Raw genomic sequence first — 15,813 nt, forward strand, 5'->3', positions numbered from 1 at the left:
CCAAATTTGGGTCTATAATCCTTTGAGTCACAACTCCAGGTTTATTTAGTAATCCTTTTGCATTCACATATCTCCAAGTATTTGAAAATATTTTCTTTCCACTCAAAAATAAAATATGAATAAAGGTTTACGGCTTTGTGAAACTTTTTTTTTAGTTTATGCCGTTAAAATAAATAAATAATAAAAAAAATTAAAACATTTGTCAGTTTTGTTTACATGTTTATTGGGCCTAATTGGAACTTGCCTTGGGCCGCATGCGGCCCGCGGACCGCGGGTTGGACACCCCTGATGTAAAATCTCAATGTTATAAAGGACATGATGTATCTCTACGTTAATACATGTTTTCTGTTTTCCTGTTACTATGGCCAAAACACCATTTCTATCGGTGATAAAAATGATGTTTAATTTATAAATTGAGGGTAGAAAATCATCTATGTGTTAAGTGTAAAATACAAAAATATTCTGATTAAACTCTTACCCGAGACGTACTCGGACCAAATCAAGCAGATGGATACTTGACTCAAATGATGGAGACAAAGAGATCATTAATCAAACTGAATGTATTCAGTTTCTCCATTTTTCATTCCTCTCCATAACTTCTCAGCTGATCTGAATGTGAAAAAACAAATTTAATTATTTATTGAAAACATATGTAAATTTGAAATTTATCAAAACATATTGAGAGGGCAATATCGGCTGTGTTTATATTGATTAATTGCAAATATTACATTATATGAAATTGAGAATCAAAAAATGTTATATTTATAAATAATTGCTAGTTATTATTATTTTCATTTGTAGCTTATCTGTTCATTGGATTAAAAATAGAACTATTTTGGTAAATCTCGATTTAGCGCAAAAATATAATAAAGTTATGCCATTCTCATAATAGTTACGAAGTTTTTAAGCTCAAATCTCTTCGTACATCTTAATATTGTGTATAATTGTTGCTGTTTGAGGTACTTTGGTTTAGCGTCACATTGGATTCGGTGAGAATTGTAAAGGCAAGCGAATGACCGAGCTAAATCGGACTTTGTTTGTACTGACATATACAGAAACTCACCTCTTCACTGGCTTCCATACGGCCTTAAAAAACGATCCGGCTTTTTTTAATTTCTTTGTATCTCTAATGGCACAACCAATGGTATATCCAATGGTGTGTCCAATATTATATCCGAAGGTGTTCTCATTTTCCATGCAATTTTCGTTTTTCCTTAAGTTTTCAATCATTTTAACATTTGTTGGACGACCCATAATATCAGTATTTAATTCATTATCGTCCTCTTCTTCAACCAATCGCTGACTATAAGTAGAAAGAAAAAATTCACAATACAGTAAATATTTATGAAACTTATAGAGAAATTGTAATGCATTACTTGGTAAATATTTAATTTTATATTCTCTAAAATATTTTATGAAATAAACAAATTATCACTTAGACGTCTGTTAAGTAATGGCAACACAACGCTTGGGCCATTTACATAGGGCATTCTAATTCACGATTAAAGTTTCGATGCCTTTTGACGTAACTAAATTTATTAATATTTTATGGACATGTAGGGCCTCCTCTAATTCAAATTTAAAGTTATGTGCAGAACTTGTTAGTGTATGTAATTCTTATCTTTGAGATTTGTCGGTTTAATGACGATCTCAGAGGTGGACAGTGGCGCTGTATCGAACTTTGAATATATATAGAGGATGCATACGTCGCATAATGATATACTCAATAACATTACCATAGTTTTAGTTGTAGCAGAAAATGCCTCGATTTTCGTTGCATTTCTGGACGTTTCAAGATCTTCAGAGTCTTGTAAAATTTATGATATGTAAAAGTCTTAGTAATTATTTTTTGTACAATCGCCATACTTTTCCTCTAATATATACAACAGAGCCGAAAAAGTTAAAAAAATGTACTGACTATAAATTTCTCACATTAAATTACAACTAATATTAAGAAATCACATTCATATATTTGATGCGAAAAAGAAGAGAAAATTGAGACGTGTGTTCATTGTATATAAGTGATTTCGGATACATCTGAAATCACTTATGGTATAGTTAGGAATTTTTGGTATGACCATTCCTTACTATATTGTTCTTCAATATAAATGAACTATATTCTAAGAGTACGTCAGCTTCTTCAGCAGCTTATTCCGTACTATATTATAATACTGTATAACTGTATTATGCTTTTGTATATTTTGGTTTTTCTTTAAGTGCTAGGATTTGTTATAATGAAGGAAAAAAACACAATTTCGAATTAAAATATATTTACTGTTAATACTGTTCTGTACAGTACATAGAAGATTTTATATGACACTACAATCGAGCATTTCGGGTCAACGTTACTCCTCAGCAGATATAATTTTTTTTATGTTTATAGTTTATAGTGTATACCTATATGTATCTTTCAACATTTTCGAAATAGACCTTTGAAATGCCATTTATGTAATTTTTCCAGCAAAACTTTTTAAAAATATTTTCCTGTATATTACAACACAGTTTCATTTACTTAAACATCACTAATTCGTTAAACGAATTACGAACTTTTTAACCCACGGAGTAATTATCCAGCTCGCAGCTCTGCAGCTGTATGAGCGAATAAAAATATAACAATAAAAGGGTAACGTCTGCTGAGAAGAAACGTTGGCCCGAAATGCTCGATTGTGGTATAGTAGCATATAAGATTACATTACAGAAAATATATTTTAATTGGAAATTATGTGTTTCTTTTTTCTCATTATAACAAGTCCACAGTGGACTTCCACTTTGGACTTGTTATAATGACTCAAGAATGTCTAAAGTGGATAAAAGTATAATATAAGTAATTATGAACAAGAAGCACGTATCAACGTGATATAATTGTATAACATATAAACATAAATTTTACGTACCTGTTAAAGCGATCGCACGAATTTTTGTAAAATGGCCGAATCTTATCCATTGTTTGTTTACATGCAGGACTGATGTGATCTTTCAAATTGAATGTTCCAAAGTTAATTTTTGCGGGTTCATCCTGCTCCAACAAGCCCTCTTTCTTGCCGCGATATTTAAAATGATCCAAAGTTTTTGGATTTACAAAACCCGCACGTCCATCTGATCTTGCCCTGAAAATGAAAAGAGAAAATAATATAACACAATAAATGTTAAACATCAGAACTTTTATTCTAATTTTAAAATCGAATATACAAAAGTTTGCCAATGAGTACTTATGTAAACTTTTAGAAAAATTACAACACTCTAATGAAACTTTTTATTTAATGTCTAACAAAATTTCTTATCAAACTGTAAGCTAAACAAAGCATCATTTAATAAACTAGTAAAATTTCATTAATTTGAGTAAGTAAAAGAAAGTGTCTTATTATAAAACAAGATATAATAAAATTTAACAACTTATAAATTATATATCTATTAACTACTAATTTAATAATTTATCACAACTGATCAACAATTTCATCTATTACGTGTAGTGAATCGAAAAGGCTACAGATAACAAATAAGTCTATTAAATTAGGTTCATGAAGTTAAAAACGTATTCTGTTTATTTTTCTAAGTAACAGTAAATGTAAAAAGCCCTAAGATGTATTTACTTAGCACAAGACTTTAATCTCTAATCTGTTAAACTCACATGCAAATCTAACCCTATCATTTCAACATTAAATTGATTATAGAATACAGCAAAACACAAAAATGTTTGCTTAAAAACTACATTCAGGAATATCGAAGAGTCAAAATCTTTGAATGGATTTAAAGAAATTATCATCTGCATTGAGCAATTTCATTTTAAAGTCATTAATTTTTCGAATGAATTTCTTATTTGCATAAATAACAATAATATGTGAAAAATTTCTTACTCCAAAGTCCCAGGCAAGGGTTGATAATTGTACGAATCAAAAAACATTTTTAAGTCAATTGTAAAGCGCACTCTTTTCAATAATAGAGCCAAACAATGAAAGGTCAATTGTTGAGTTTCTTTGTTACGCGTTAATTGAAGTAGAGAAAAATTTTAATGATTAATTTGTGGTTTTATTTTTAATTTTTGAATTAGTCCCTGTGTAATAATGAATAAAGGGTGATGGCCATGGCAGTAAACGTCTTGGCCCACCTCTTTGGATGATTTGGTATCGAATCTGGGCGAGCAACTCTCAAAGAATTTTTTTATGAAAGATCAATTTTAGATACGTTGAGCCCAGTACCTCACCATTGTTGGTTAGAACATATCTACCATTGTGGGTGTGGTCTAACCCACAATGAACAGGATTGATAATTTTTAAAGAGTTGCCTACCTGGGTCTGAGTGCAAAAACCACTGAACATTTGTAGTTTTTCGTCAGCTTGTGCTTTGCCGACAGGCTGACCACATAGAATTTTTGGAGTTTTCTTCACGTTTGTAACATCTAAATAGGGGTCAGTTTCCCATTGAAACTTTTTTCGAGAGGCACGCTTTTTCACGTGTTGCCGTATACAAATAATATAATCCGTTTTAATATTGACATAGCAAAAAAGTAATATTATTAATGACAATAACTATATCTGAACCGCCATCTGTTCAATAGAATTACTGTATGCAGTGTTGCTGTTGATGGCAGTTTATTTTAATGCTCTGAAAATCGGGACATTAATTGAAGTGCAATATGTAGCCTATAGCCAGTGGCGTAGTGTAATAGGGGCGGCCCGCCCCGGGCGGCACTTTTTAGGGAACGGCAAAATTTCACAATAAATAATAATAATATCTTGTAAAAATTTCAACCATTTCTTTCCATATTTTCGTCTCACCTACGATTCAGACCGATTGAGATGAGCACGGGGAATAGTGTTACCATCCGGACAGTCCGGGAATCTACTGATCGCCCGGGTAAACTATTAATTTTACCCGGCAATACCGTGCAAAACCTGTCGACCTTTTTTTTTTTGCTTGTACGATTCATTCGTACTCATATACACCTCTAATATCCAATAGGGCTAAGTCATCTAGAATACTTACGTTACTCATACCCAAGTCTCCCTAGTCGCTAACTGTAACTGATTTAGAACTGGCATGCACTGCACATTATCCACTTGCCGCCCACTGATTAATTTATTTAATGTAACTAGGCATAAAAAATACTTAAAAATGAAACAAAAGGAAAGAAATTGTTGTTTACAAAGTAGACTGCAGGTGTAAAATTAAATGCCTTGTTAAATGAAAGAATTACAATCCGTGTACCTATATTTTACAAATAAAAGCATTTATTTTAAATTATTTTCAATTTTTTATAGTTTTTTTTTAAAAAAACACTTTTCGGAGAGGGGGTTATTTACCGACAATTATTTACGAGCAATTTTTTTAGTGTAAGATTCGCATTTGAGTAAAAAAAAGTTACTTAACATAAATATTAAATTTTTAAAGGATTTTTAATTAACATTAGCAGTTAAGCAATAAGGCCCAAGGAGATAAGTAAAAATATAAAAGATTTGCTGGTATGTGAATTGTGGATTGTACACATCTGCTGTTTTATTTAAGTTTTAAGATCACAGTCAATTACTTAATCCAAAGATTTTTTAACACGCAATAACGTTGCTTCTCCCGAACTAAAGTAGTAAAAATAAAAGTTAGATACAATAAAATTATTTATTTATTTTTTGTAAATTGTGTTTTACTGATTTTAATTACTTTCGTGCATCAAGTCGAAGATACTTTTTATTTTATGATGTAAAGATATTTTCATGTTAACGATTATCAGCTGTTTGTAATTACTACTCTTTTGTGTTTAATTGCAATATTAAAGTTACAAAGTAAAATAGAACAAATTAACGATTGGAATATGTTGTAACTGAAGGAAATAATATTTACATTAATTGAAATTAATAATTCTTTTATTTATTCGAAAAAATATAATTGAAAATTCCTAATATTAAGACAAACAAGAGAAGATTTATTGTTCCCGTACAATGAATGACCAAGAACTTCCTTTTTCGTAAAGACAATCCAATATAAATACATTAGATATTGTTTGTTTTATTATACTTATGGCAACAACATATATAAATTCAATTTACTTGTATAATCACATTCATGAGAGTCGCTTATCAGATTTAAATGATCGATATCATACTTATTTAATCAGAGAAACAACATATAATAATATTACAGTTTGAACAGATAAAAAATTTTTGATATTTATATTTTCTCAAATTGACAGGTTTGATATACTTATTTAATAATGCACAAGAAAGCAATTTTTGAAAAAAATATAAAAATAGCATGTTCTACCTTTCTTTGTTTTTAGTTAATTAAATATTTACTATTTACTCGTGTTTTTTTCACTGTAAATTATAGTATGATATAGGCCTATATATATAAAACTGAGAACTTCCATTACGAACATGATGTTACATTGTTATATACTTCCGTAATTAACGATGACACTTTTCTTTTAGGCAAAAATAGTAAATACGAAATGTAAATTGCATAGTAGTTTTTGCCAAAAAAAATCGACAAATAATTGGATTAATTATGTATTTAACTTATAAATATTTTATCACGATTAAAATTTTCGCCGTTTAGATTTGCCACCCCGGACAAATGTCCGGGTTGTCTGTTTCTAGAGTGGGACCTGATCCTGTGTACTTAATCCCCAAACGAAATAACAGGAGTTATACTTAGCTGAAAGGGTTTATGTGAGATAAAAAAAAATGACAGAAGTCATGTTATCAAGACGTAAGTAGCGTTAAAATAAAAAAAAAACAACACAATAAACATAAAAGTGTTTTAAAAACATGAAAAATCAAAACAGCTGAGAAAGAACAGATTTTCGTGTGAACTCGCTAGTGGGTAGCCGCGTGTCTATTTCTGTTTTTATTTATTTAATTAATTAATATAGACTCTTCCATATCAAACTGATGCGTGTGTACTCTTTGTCTGCACAGTCCTTCATGTAGAAGTCAATACAATAAAGCAATCGCTGTACTTTTTTATCAAATGATAGAAATGCGTTTATAATTCAAAAATTTTCAATATATTGATTTCTTGGTCTTAAAAGTTTTTAATGTTTTTTGTTATTATTCTATTACATTCAATATTGCTATTCACGAAACTTACTATTTTTTAAGTAGGCCATATTTCTTTTTTAAATTTAGATACTGTGCAGGAATATACAATTGTAGTATTCATAACTTAAAAATATTACAATAGTTGCACTGTTATAAGTTTTTTCAATTGAACATTATTAATAAACTTCGTTATAAATTAATGTTTTATCGAAATTAGTGCTATTCAGAATAATGCAAATCTCGTGCTTTTATACAATACTTGGGTTTCATATAATAATTGGCTATTGTGACATCAAAGTAAATTTTTAAATTAAAATCATTGTTCACAGCTTGAATAGCTAGAGAGCAGCTGTATATTTTAATGACACAGAAAAATTATAAATAGAGTTTTATATTCTATTTATCGTAACTTGGTACCTACAGTAAACAAAAAAATGACACATCTTTGTTTATTGGTTTAAGTCACCCTTTGTTTATTGGTCAAGCAATTAGAAACCTATTGTTTATATCTATTTAATAGAATAGTTGTATAGTTAAAAATTTTAAATTAAATAATTATAAATACAGGTAACCCCGTATAACACGGTAATTACGTTCAAAAAAATTGCCGTGTTATACGAAACAAACAACTAATACGAAAAGGAGGGTTAGGTTCCAAAAATTAATAATCATGCTATTATATTTTCATAATTAAAATAAATATCTTTATTTAAAATTTTTAAGTGATACATATTAATATAAATTAAACAATATTTTCTTCGTCATCACTATTAATGAATTAACCGAGAGCGTTTTCTTTTTGGCAAGTTATCGTTATCCTTTAAGCATTTTTCTGCATTATCTTCAGATCCATGCTTTACCTTTTGCAAAATGTATGTAATTTTAGATTGCTTGCTTCTAGTTAAAATATTATAAATTTCCTTATATGGTGCTAAGCACTTATGAAGAATAAAGCAAGTATGGAATAAGGGAAATCAGAAGCAGAAGCGTCGAGATCTGGCAACATTGAAGCAAGTTTCGAGAAGGACCATGTGTATGGACAGAAGGCGAGAAAAGAAAATTTACATACTTAAGTACTAATAGTTTACGAAAATAATAATTTTGGTGAACAATTATTACTTAAGTATGTAAAAATTTATTACGTTTCCTGTTGTACAAGGGTTTTACCAAATTCTCGAACCGTGTCAGAGTGAATCCGTGCTATAACAGTACCGTGTGATACGGGGATGGTACCAATTCTCGAACCGTGTTAGAATGAATCCGTGCTATAGAAGTGTCGTGTTATATGGGGGTTATCTGTATATTTTGTGCTAGTCTTCATAATATATATTAATATTAATTTTCGACAATGGAAATAATTTAAACCGCTACATATTAATGTTTAAGTAGGCTATAAAAACTTTTCAAAGTAGTATCTCAGCATTTTTTAAATTGTTGCGACTATTCTGACCTACTTTAAAACGTGCAGAGAATTGAACTTAACCGATCAATACGTTTCATGCCACTGCCGCTTGTGATTGACCAATGAAAATCTTCGATGGATTGAAACCAACGAAATGTTTGCTTATAGTAAGTGTCAACTTAGGATGAGTAGACTATAGTCTTCTTTTTCATGTTGGGCACGAGGAGAGCTACTAGGCTATGGCATTTTGTGGTAAGTTGTAATGTCCCTTTTATGTGGGTAGTACTTATATAATTTTTTGTTATATACGCAAAGAATAATGTTTTCTGTGAGATGTTTTAAGGGTAAAGAATCATATTCACGCGTTACAGACTCAAAGAACGTCCGGAAAACTCACGTGGCTAACCTGTCCTGACGAACCCATGACCGAACTCAAAGTATTCAAAGAAAGGAACCACTTTGCCACTGGTGGGCTGAATACTTTGTGTTTATATAATGTGCTTAGTTTAATAAATTCGCATTTTTAGTTTCGCCTTCTTTTAATTGAGCTAACTGGTTTCTTGTCAATTTGTCATTTCAACAGTCATTTTTCTCATTCGTACTTTTTTGTGAAAAACATTACACAACAATAGATAGAAAATCAATAATTTACTGTGGTAGCGTACGATTATAATTTTATAAAAAAAACCAATAAAAATAACAATAATATGTGAATTTTAACAATTATGTACAGGATATAGTTGTCCCAGAATGATAGAGCAATCTCTGCTTCAGCAGTTAAATTACAATTTATATCAAAAATAGTTCACAGAATAGTATACAATACAGGAAAGTAGTATATTAGAAGTAATTTCTACAAAATTTATTTCTAAAATACGTGGTAAATTAAAGGCTTTATTATAAGAAAAAAAAAGTCGTTGTCATTTTGCTATGCAAAATTACATCCATTTTACTGGAAAATATGGAACAAAAAATCATTTGGAAAACTCCATGCATTAAATTCTTTTACATAATAATAATATTCAAGAAAATTAGTAATTCTACAATGTATCTGAGTCATATTACATTTCACATAGCCACAATTGTGTGAAAATCAACAGTTTATAAAGTTATCAAATGATCTAATCATCTACAAAGTAAAAAAAAAATCTAGCAAAGAGCTGCTTAATTATCCCAACAACATTCAATTATGTCATTTGTTATCAGATTTTATTTTAAAGATTATATATTGTTGTCTACAGAATTATGAAATCTCAAAAAGCTTAATTTTCAGTGTATGGATTTTATAAAAAATTATAAATAATATTAACAAATAAAATCGTCATTAAGTCTGACTCTACTGGAGATACCACAATTTCTTCTATTTTCCCACCTTTAAAATGCCAAAATATAACAGCGTCAATCCCTCTAATATTCAACTCTCTCTGCAAAATTTCAGAAATTTTCCACTAAAAGCACAGGTGTTATTAATCTTCAAACAGGTTGAACGAAAACGTTTCCCCAATCCATACACTAACATCCATACATATAAAAAATTCACGAATGGTTCTGCATTTATCGACGTTTCGAAGTCCTCTGAGTTCATAAATGAAAAACTTTAGGAGATTATTTTTTAACTAATAGCCATACTCCACTTCTCTTACGTATAATAGAGCTGGGCAGTGTTGCCGTTTCTAGTACATTTGTACTTTTCTGGTGCATTTTGCCCTTTCCAGTAAATTAAAAGTACATTTAGATTTTTAGTACATTTTTAGTACATTATAATATTTCAAGTACCATTTACGGTACAAAATAATATTTCATGCCTTTAACGAAAAAATGAGAAAAAATGAGTTTAATAAAGTCTTACTAGTATCACTGCTTGCTAATTTAAATTATCTAATCACAACATAAATAGTTGCACGTGTAAGTGGTCTTCTTTCACACGTTCAGTTGTCTGCACATTCTCATTAGGACCTTGACAAAATTTTTCATGCCACGTGGTCCAAGCAGTTCAACTCCGTCGAACAAAAATAATGGACAGGTAAGGAAATCAATGATTTTAAACGTTTGTCGTCAATAATATCAAAATATCCTTTAAGTCAGAAACAAATTATTACAGAAAATAGTTTTGAAATTGTACGAGTATAAATAATATAAATAATTTTATATTATTTTATACCACTATAATTTAATTCTTAAATTATGAACTTCGATTTTAGTAATCGTAGTAAAAGAAATAAGGGTTCCAAAATGTTACGTGTGGTTTCCAAAGGGTTACGTGTAATTCCAAAATGGCCGCGCTTTCGAGTGTTCCAAGGTCTATATAAGAAGGTCAGGACACGCGTGATCTACTTCTTGAGCTGCCATTTTGGGGATTCTTGAGTTGCATGTTTTAAGCAAACTTGTACCAGCAGTCAGTTTTATATAACATTAATTAAACTAAAATTGCATAAATCCTGTAATTTCCAGTCAAAAATATAATAATAATTTCAGACGATTATGCAACCCCAATTTTATGTAACGTTTTCATCAAATAGTTTAAAGAAACAAGCATCCTTAATTTTTTGCTGTCATGATTGAAATTAATTAAATAGGTACTAAAACTGATGCAATTACGTATATACCANAAGAATGGGAGCGTAAGAGCACAGTAATTGCAGCTGTAATAAAATATCTCAGATATATATGTGGTGTGACAAAAAGAAATTTGGTAAGTAATGAGGATATCTTGGTGCAGTGCGTTGTGATAGAAAATAGATTGATCGAGTGGATAAAGCGTTAGTTTCTCTCTGAATATCAAAAGAAGAAGTGTGTACAAAGTGCATGTGGTGATGCGGAAGAAAACAGATGGCGTGGAAAACCAAGGAAAGAATAGACCTAAAAGGAGAAAGAGAATCTGGAAGAGAAACAAATTCTGAGTTAAACAAAACTCCGGAAAGGTTTAAAGAGAGTCATAAAAGTGGAAGAAGTAAAATTGCCCAAGATCGTCAAACATGGGTGTAGTACATGACTTCAGCAGGTCTCAGGATGACAGTTTGAGTGAGTGTTTCTGATACGCTAGGCCTAGATAACATGACGTTCTTCAGAAGAATGAATCTGCCAGAGTGCTGTCCACAGGAAATAAACTTTTTTTCTTCTTCACCTCTTTAAGCAATGGCGTGACAGTGTAGTAGCAGTAGTAGTAGTATTAGTTTATAATTTTCTTACAATTTTCATTAACAATGTTTTTCTTTTCTATTCCAGACAACATCACACAATAAAATACTCTTCACTGATCTGTTAGTGGATTCTATAATTTTTATTTAACGTCCTAAATTCGAAGAGTTGAATAACGAAAATGTTTGTGCTAAAAATTCTTTTAACAACTGCAGGGTTAAACTTATTTACAGAAACAAGTGAGTATAATAATAACTCAATTAATATAATTATATCAATTAAATAAAATAATAACGAATATAATTATCTCAATTAAAATTAAAATAAAACATGTTTTATTATAATTATATTCGTTGTTAGTATTGAGTACGTTATAAATTCTTGCATTTTCTTTTTGATATAATGAACTATACGAAGAGATGTAGTATGATGCGTTTTTCATGTAGAAAGAAAGTGTTGTATACATATACGTCAGTTTGTATCTTGTAGATATTAGCAAAATACAAAACCAGAAGAGTATGCTTAATAAAAAGCAATTTAACAAGCAGCAAAAATTTTACTGTACGTTTATAGTAAAATTTTTGCTGCTGAGAAATATTATTAGACACGGAAGTAATAACGAAACGCTTATTAAGTTAAATGGTTTCAGTGGACATAAAGAAAAGCAAATTAAAGCTGAAATTGCCTCTAACAAGTCTAGTACAGCAGCAAATTAAATCCCAATATTTGATTGCTCATGGTGCAAAATTGCTTCGGCATGATAAGCAACTGTGAGTCTATGTAGAGATACTTCACAGCATTTCCAGTTCATTTTTTAACGTTTCGAACCCTTTTTCTCTGAGTATTTGAACTGTTTACACCGATTTTAGACGGTTTATCAAATGCTTATAACTGTGCCGATTTCTTTAGTAACAGCCAACATATTATTTGGATTGAAAAAAGTGCTTTTCAAAGGAAAGGTGGCTATTCCATAGAATAGTCCACTACGGTTTATTTAGGCTTTTGTTAACTAGTAATTTTATGCAGAATATAAAGTGTGTAAAATCAAAAGATATACTCTGCTTCGATGTATATACCAACACCTTGAATATCTTTAAGATAAAACAGTTTTATAAATATCAAATCAAAGAGAACACATTTGCTTTTTCTATTCATAACTATTCTATAGATTAGTTTAAATTCTTGAATCATGAAGTAACATACAGTTTTTAAAAGTATTCTTCGTAGAGGTATCTAGCACATGTCATTTACAATATAAATTCAGTCCTTATATATACAATAGAATGTTCTTTATGTGAATGATACATTAAATACATTTAGTAGATCACTTCCTCTGACCTGTAGCATTAAATGCTACTGGCTTGAGGTACTCCTCTTTTAATTAACTCTGTTTCGCATATACTTTGAAAGTTACCTGTCTTATTTAACATAAAAAATTCGATAAATATACGATTAAACTAATTTTATTGTTAGCACTATTTATGCTTAGTTCATAGTTTCTGCCTTGCATATTATACTTACTGAACTTCAGAAGGATAGATCTGAGATCATACTTGATTAAAATTATTATTCTTTTAATTTTGATTAGGTGGTACAATATGCAAAAATGAAAGTAAAATAAAAATGGTTGCAGCTGAGGTAGGTTTTTTCCTGCAAGTTTACATAGCGTAATTAATTTACTAATTTTTATATTTATGTTATAGATGCCATTCTATGTTGACTTAGACGAAAAAAAGAACGAAGTTGTTGGCGGAATTGACGTAAAAGCACTTAACTTAGTGTTTAATAAATTAAATTGTCTTAGGTAAGATATTATTCCATATATCAGTAGTTATGTTTGCTTAAACTATCATTAATTTTAATTATTTAAAAAACAAAATATTTTTTCAGTTACGAAATTCTTCGTCCTGAAGCAATATTTGGTACAGAAGACGAAAATGGATCTTGGAATGGGCTTTTTGGAAAACTGCAACGCCAAGTAATGTTAAACAACTAAAATAATTACCTTATTTCACAAACAAAATTAAATTGTCTGGTTTTACTTTAGGAGGCCGATTTCTGTTTGAATTCATTATATATTACGCCCGAGTGTTATAAGGTAGCGGATTTTGCTGTTGCTTTTGACGCTGACGAAACCATTTTTATTGTTTCTTCTCCTAAAGAAGTTTCTAAATTAAAAATTATTCTCAGACCGTTTTCAATTACGGTGAGTTTGTAGAGATTAAAATAATTTTTTTCGATAAATTCAATTATTTAATTATGTTTTTGGTATGGTTATAAACAAATGTAGAAATCATAGTAATGGAAACTGGAATTAGATTGTTAACAAGTACAGGTACATTTCTTTTCCTGTTTGTTAAATATATTTTTTATAAGTTATAACGATTTTAAAATAACCACATAAGGGTCACTACACAATACTCTGTGACTTTTACGTATTCTTACTGTGTGTAATAACATAATTGTGGTACAGTCGACCACCCTATAACGCGGTAGATACGTTCCGTTCTTTATGAATCGATTTCTTACGAGTCCTNATAAACTGCTCTTCACTGATCTGTTAGTGGATTCCATAATTTCTATTTAACGATTGAAATTCGAAGAGTTGAATAACGAAAATGTTTGTGATAAAAATAATTTTAACAACTGCAGGGTTGAACATATTTACAGAAACAAGTAAGTGTAATAAAAATTTTCACATAATAAAACACGTTTTATTATAATTTTAATTGAGATAATTTTATTCCTATGATATGTTTTTAATGTAAAAGAATGTAATAATACCCAACATATTATTTAAATTTAAAAAAGTGCGTTTTAAAGGAAGTGTCATTATTCTATCGAATAGTCCACTACGGTTTATTTATGCTTTCGTTAATTAGTAATTTACGGTAGTTAATAAAGTATGTACAAGTCAAAAGATATAGGCCTACTCTGCTTCGTTGTGTTTATCTACACCTTGAATATTATTAAGTTAAAACAGTTTTAAAAATATCAAATCAAGAAGAATACATTTGCTTTTCCTATTCATAATTATTCTATAGATTTGTTTAAATTCTAGAATCATGAGATAACATACCGATTTCAGAAGTATTTTTCGTAGAGTTATCTAGCACATGAAATTCCCAATATAAAGTGGATCGTCATATATACAATAAAAAGTTCTTTATGTGAATAATATATTAACTGTCTTATTTAACATTAAAAATTATATAAAATATCCAATTAAACTAATTTTATTATCAGCACTATTTACGCTTAGTTCATAGTTTCTGCCTTGCATTTTTTTGTGAAAAACATTACACAACAATAGATCTGAGATCATACTTGATTAAAATTGTTTTTTTAAATATTTTGATTAGGTGGTACAATATGCAAAAATGAAAGTAAAATAAAAATGGTTGCAGCTGAGGTAGGTTTTTTCCTGCAAGTTTACATAGCGTAATTAATTTACTAATTTTTATATTTATGTTATAGATGCCATTCTATGTTGACTTAGACGAAAAAAAGAACGAAGTTGTTGGCGGAATTGACGTAAAAGCACTTAACTTAGTGTTTAATAAATTAAATTGTCTTAGGTAAGATATTATTCCATATATCAGTAGTTATGTTTGCTTAAACTATCATTAATTTTAATTATTTAAAAAACAAAATATTTTTTCAGTTACGAAATTCTTCGTCCTGAAGCAATATTTGGTACAGAAGACGAAAATGGATCTTGGAATGGGCTTTTTGGAAAACTGCAACGCCAAGTAATGTTAAACAACTAAAATAATTACCTTATTTCACAAACAAAATTAAATTGTCTGGTTTTACTTTAGGAGGCCGATTTCTGTTTGAATTCATTATATATTACGCCCGAGTGTTATAAGGTAGCGGATTTTGCTGTTGCTTTTGACGCTGACGAAACCATTTTTATTGTTTCTTCTCCTAAAGAAGTTTCTAAATTAAAAATTATTCTCAGACCGTTTTCAATTACGGTGAGTTTGTAGAGATTAAAATAATTTTTTTCGATAAATTCAATTATTTAATTATGTTTTTGGTATGGTTATAAACAAATGTAGAAATCATAGTAATGGAAACTGGAATTAGATTGTTAACAATTACCGGTACATTTCTTTTCCTGTTTGTTAAATATATTTTTTATAAGTTATAACGATTTTAAAATAACCACATAAGGGTCACTACACAATACTCTGTGACTTTTACGTATTCTTACTGTGTGTAATAACATAATTGTGG

General features: G+C 29.5%; 1 protein-coding gene across 1 annotated transcript; it reads right to left on the reverse strand.

The window, feature by feature from the left end:
• Window positions 1-459: 459 nt before the first annotated feature.
• LOC111635322 lies at window positions 460-3,954 on the reverse strand. Its single transcript, XM_023380256.1, has 4 exons — window positions 3,855-3,954; window positions 2,895-3,107; window positions 1,064-1,303; window positions 460-609 (listed from the first exon to the last, which is right to left on the reverse strand). Exons 1-4 carry the CDS (start codon window positions 3,899-3,901, stop codon window positions 546-548), a joined length of 564 nt encoding a protein of 187 aa, XP_023236024.1. The 5' UTR covers window positions 3,902-3,954; the 3' UTR covers window positions 460-545.
• Window positions 3,955-15,813: the final 11,859 nt, after the last annotated feature.

Source organism: Centruroides sculpturatus, unplaced genomic scaffold (assembly GCF_000671375.1).
Source record: "Centruroides sculpturatus isolate CEXI.00-Female unplaced genomic scaffold, Cexi_2.0 scaffold810, whole genome shotgun sequence".
NCBI lineage: Eukaryota > Metazoa > Arthropoda > Arachnida > Scorpiones > Buthidae > Centruroides > Centruroides sculpturatus.

Coding starts and splice junctions, on each gene's coding strand:
- LOC111635322 (XM_023380256.1), bottom strand. CDS start 3,901: ATGTTTTTTGATTCGTACAATTATCAACCCTTGCCTGGGACTTTGGA. Junction 3,108..3,854: donor CCCTTGCCTGGGACTTTGGA/GTAAGAAATTTT, acceptor TTTCATTTTCAG/GGCAAGATCAGATGGACGTG. Junction 1,304..2,894: donor TCGTGCGATCGCTTTAACAG/GTACGTAAAATT, acceptor TTCTACTTATAG/TCAGCGATTGGTTGAAGAAG.